This window comes from Sprattus sprattus (genome assembly GCF_963457725.1).
Source record: "Sprattus sprattus genome assembly, chromosome: 16".
Classification (NCBI taxonomy): domain Eukaryota; kingdom Metazoa; phylum Chordata; class Actinopteri; order Clupeiformes; family Clupeidae; genus Sprattus; species Sprattus sprattus.
Genome location: NC_137914.1, coordinates 3760771 through 3765164, shown reverse-complemented (window position 1 = coordinate 3765164; position 4394 = coordinate 3760771). Strand labels below are relative to the sequence as shown.

Sequence of the window (4394 nt, the reverse complement as noted above, 5' to 3'; positions counted from 1 at the left end):
CCAGCTGAATTTCTGTTGTGAGGAGAGCTGGCGAGAGATGAGAGGCCCAATGACCTGCACTTTAAGGTGTCCATGAGTTAAAGGAGTAGTCCATGATTCTAATCAAATACACTTTTTTTGTGAAATTCGGCGAATTGCCCCTCACGGTCTTCTAGTTGTCCGTTCTGTTGTGTGCGACTCAAAAAACACTGAAGTTTTTGTACAGACCTGGCTCTGTAAATGGGAAACAAACATAGTGGCTTGGATGAACAATTGGAGAACAATTCCAGCCAATCAACATGTTGCTTCATGAGCACATAAGGGAGAAGGCAGAGAATCATGGACATTGACTCTAAGGCAGAGACGGTCTTTGATTAAGAGACTGTTTGGGGTAAATCAACTCTCAAGAGTAATCCATGGTGTCAGAGTGATAGAGGATGCTCAATAAGGTTGTGTGACGTCCGCACAGACAGCTCTGTCAGTGTCAACAGTGGTGCAATGACACTGCTATTGAATGTATTTGATTTATTCTATTTATTAAATGTATGTTTTATAAAATGCAAATCAGCCGTCAGATTTACCGCTGGGTCTGCTCTTCTGATGAAAGCTCGCCGTGATTTAAATGAGCCACGACCCACTGATTAGTATTGATGTTGGAATCTAAAGCACCAGTCGATGTTGGAGAGAACAGCCTGCATGGTTGTAACACACCGGTCTGTCAGCAGAATAAAACGGCAGAGAGAGTGCTACCAACCCACCATTGTGTTAAGAAATCCACTCAGGAAAATTACGAAAGGGGGCCGCTTGTGGGTGTCTGGACTCAACACAAATGTAGTACTGTAGTACATGGTACAAGAGCTATCCATGGCAAACTACTCATTCTAGGGTATGTCAGTCTACCGCCCTCTCCCCAATCCCATCATACCCTGCACTGCACTGCATACCTGATAAACCAACCAAGCCACTTTAGCCAATCAAAACCATTGACGTTCCACTAATAACAGTTAAAAAAGGCTCGGAGCAGGGGATGGATAGAACATTTTCTGTGCAGGAGAAAATGAACGAACTGAATGGGGAACCCTTGTTCTAGGTCATCTGTCTCCTGGTCAGTTCATCAACTAGCTCCGCTGAGAGGAAGGCATTGTGTGTCCAAGACTGCTAGTCTGAGATACTACGGCGTACCGTGCCGTGCCCTAGTAAGGGTGCATCATTCACTACTGATGGACTTGAAGAAGAAAAGAAAACCATCAAAAGACGCCAAAATATCGTAACATAATCAGGCAAGCAGAAACGCTTGCTCTGTGGGCTGAGAGACTTGTGATGAGGTCATAGGGGTTAAGGTGTGGGTATTCACATCTTACATTCACCTTTGGTCTTCAGTTCTTAAAACTCACACTCGTGGGGAGCATATGTGCCGATTTGTGGGCTCAAACATCTACTTACGTAACCTCAGATATTGCAGATACCTAAATAGCTCTTACCCATGTGGATGTTTTATGTTATGGGTGAATTCATGTTGTGCAACACAAAGAAACAACCAACAAGCATATTCAATATTATTTTAATATTATTGTGTGTGTGTGTGCATATATATCCATCTGCATTAGAAATCTCAATATTTTTCAGAAATGAAGACCTATCTAGTGTAATAATGATTTCAACCCATAAATCCTTGAATTTCAATATTTACATGTACAATGCAGACCATTTCTTTATCTGACACAATATTAAAATAAATGTTCCATAGATACAAATATTTCTTAAATCTATTTATACTTTAAACAACCTTTTTCAGAGAGGCCTTTCACACTTCCAAGATTCTAAAGCCTTTCTGCTGTTGCAAACTGTTAAGTGCAAACATTTTCTCCTTTCATATTAATAAAACAAGAAGAAAAAAAAAATATATATATATATATATATATGATTGCAGGATCCATCTCACAGAAGGAACTGTCTTCTCTAGGACCCTCAGTGCCAGCACAGTAGTCTTTAAGGGACTTTAGTTCCATCACAACAACATTCTGGACACACACAGGGACAAACACGTTGAGTAGATTCAGTGCAAAACAGGCTTGAGCTGCGAGGGTGTGTTTAAAAAATATGAGCTCTCCTCTTTTCCACACCTGTCCGACCTCAAGCATCCCTTATAGTAGAGGACAACATCATGAACGTCCGCGAACCAACAGCACAGTGTCTCACACAAACAACTAGAAACAACAGAAACAAGACAAACGAAACGAAAAGAAATCAACTAAAAACAAACAGGAAATGAGGATGGAGTGGTAGTGACAACAACATGGGGGAGGGGGGGGGTGTGTGAAACTAAAAGAAGGGTGAGATTCTCCTCGTCATCTTCTCCGCAGACTGTCTGAGGACTTCCAGGGGCCCTTTTGCCGTTAGGTCTCTAAGCGCACCGCGCTTGGCACCTGTGCCCTCCTTTCCCCTCGCTGGCTCTGCCCGCTCTCCCGGCCTTGTGCCCCTCCAGCAGCAACCTGGGACTGTGAGACGGGCGGGGGGCCCGGTGGAGAAGGGGTTCTGACCCACATCCGTAGGCCCTAGGTGGACCAGGTCTGTATCCGACCCGTCCCTGCATCGTGGAGCCTTGCCTAGCAGCACACCACAGCACAGCACACCACACCACCAGGACGCTATACTACAGTCCCGCTCGGAGAGTTGCCTGGGTTTTGGGATGACAGAAGGCCCTGTGTGGGACAAAAAAGAAGGACAAAGTCAACAAATGGCCATGTGAAAGACACAGTGAGGGTAGGCTCTTCTCACGCACTCCTGATGATCCCCTGGAGCGATGCGATCTTATTGTGCACTAATACAGACGCTAATAAGTTATGTGTTAATGAAGTTCCCTAAAGTAAAGTGTTACCACATATAAAGGATGTCTTGTGAGACAACAAGATGGACTTAATTTGTTGGTAAAGTAACATTTTATTTAGACAGTATGCTAAATGTATGAACCTTTTGTTTAAATTCTTATTACATATCAGTAAGCAAACGTTAAGGCCAACTAGTTGGCCCTTAAGGATGTACCAAGAATAAATGAGCTATTCAATTAGAAAAACAAATACTGAATACTGGCCTTATTATAGATGACTAATGCTTAATGGAGATCTTATTGTGCACTGAAACAGACACTAATAAGTTATGTGTTAATGAAGTTCCCTAAAGTAAAGTGTTACCACATTTTTCTCCTCTTTCATGTAATCATTCGTTTGTGCAGAATTTGTGGAAAGAAAAATGTTAAAAACACACGAACACACACACACACACACACACACACACACACACACACACACACACACACACACACACACACACACACACACACACACACACACACACACACACACACACACACACACACACACACACACACACACACACACACACACACACACACACACACACACACACACACACACACACACACACACACACACACACACACACACACACACACACACACACACACACACACACACACACACACACACAACCCCAGTGGAATGTGATGCGATGATGCTTCCTACCTTGCCGGGCCTTGCCCATGTGCAGACGAACCCCTCCTGGCAGGCGGTGACCAGACAGTCGTCCAGGAAGATGAGTACGGTGAGTCTCTCGTGGGCGACCTTCTTACACACCAGCGGCTCCAGCAGGGGCACCTCCTCCATGCGCGGGCACAGCTCCGTGCCCAGAGTCCTGCCTGCCGCCGTCGCGGTCGTCACGGTGCCTGTTGCGGCGGAGCGCAAGCCGCTGCTCAGCTGGTTGAGCTTGTCGTTGCTCTTGCTGCCGATGTAGCCCACGCTGTGGTTGCGCCGGTGCTCCTTGTCGTGCTGGCGCTCCTTTCGTGACTCGTGCAGTGCCAGCGTGGCAAACTTGTGCACGCCCGTGGCGATCAGCGCGCTGTCTATGATGCTGCTGGCCTTGGGGTGGCTGTTGGGGGTGCTGCCCCCTGGTGGTGCGGTGGAGTGTGGCAGGCTGTTGGAGCGTGGCAGAGGGCTGCTGGAGAGGCAGTTGGTCTGGGCGTTGGACGGCGTGCCCGTCTTGTCCCCGCTGCCGCTACTGGTGCTGCCGCTGCCGCTGCCGTTGGTGCCCGCTGTGCTGCTGGGGGGGTTGTTGGTGGTGGTGGCGTTCATGACGTTGGTATGAGTCCGCGTGCGAGACAGGGGCAGGGGGTACAGGATGTCTTCCGTCAGGTCCCAGAGGCACAGCTGGGTGTCCTGCCCCACCGAGCCGAAGCGGTAAGAGCCGTTCAGGCCCCGGCCGTCGGTGGAGTTGCGCTTGGAGAGGTGCGACTGGGCGCTGTTGGCCCGCTCCCGGCCCCTGCATCCCCCCCCCCCGCCGCCGCCGAAGTGCTGCTGGTCCTGGAAGTCGTCGTCGCTGCCGCTGAACTCGGCGGGCGC

General features: G+C 48.1%; 1 protein-coding gene across 2 annotated transcripts in view; it reads right to left on the bottom strand.

The window, feature by feature from the left end:
• Positions 1–1567: 1567 nt before the first annotated feature.
• Positions 1568–4394, bottom strand: part of LOC308377788 (WD repeat-containing protein 20-like) — a gene marked incomplete at its 5' end in the record, with an annotated part of 8543 nt that continues 5716 nt past the window's right edge. For both annotated transcript variants that reach the window (XM_080854525.1, XM_080854526.1), the window contains 2 exons: positions 1568–2681; positions 3522–4394. The exon at positions 3522–4394 is cut by the window's right edge and continues 540 nt beyond it. In XM_080854525.1, the coding sequence (XP_080710651.1) occupies positions 2628–2681; positions 3522–4394 (927 nt within the window). In that variant the 3' untranslated portion in view covers positions 1568–2627. The remainder of the gene's footprint in view (positions 2682–3521) is intronic.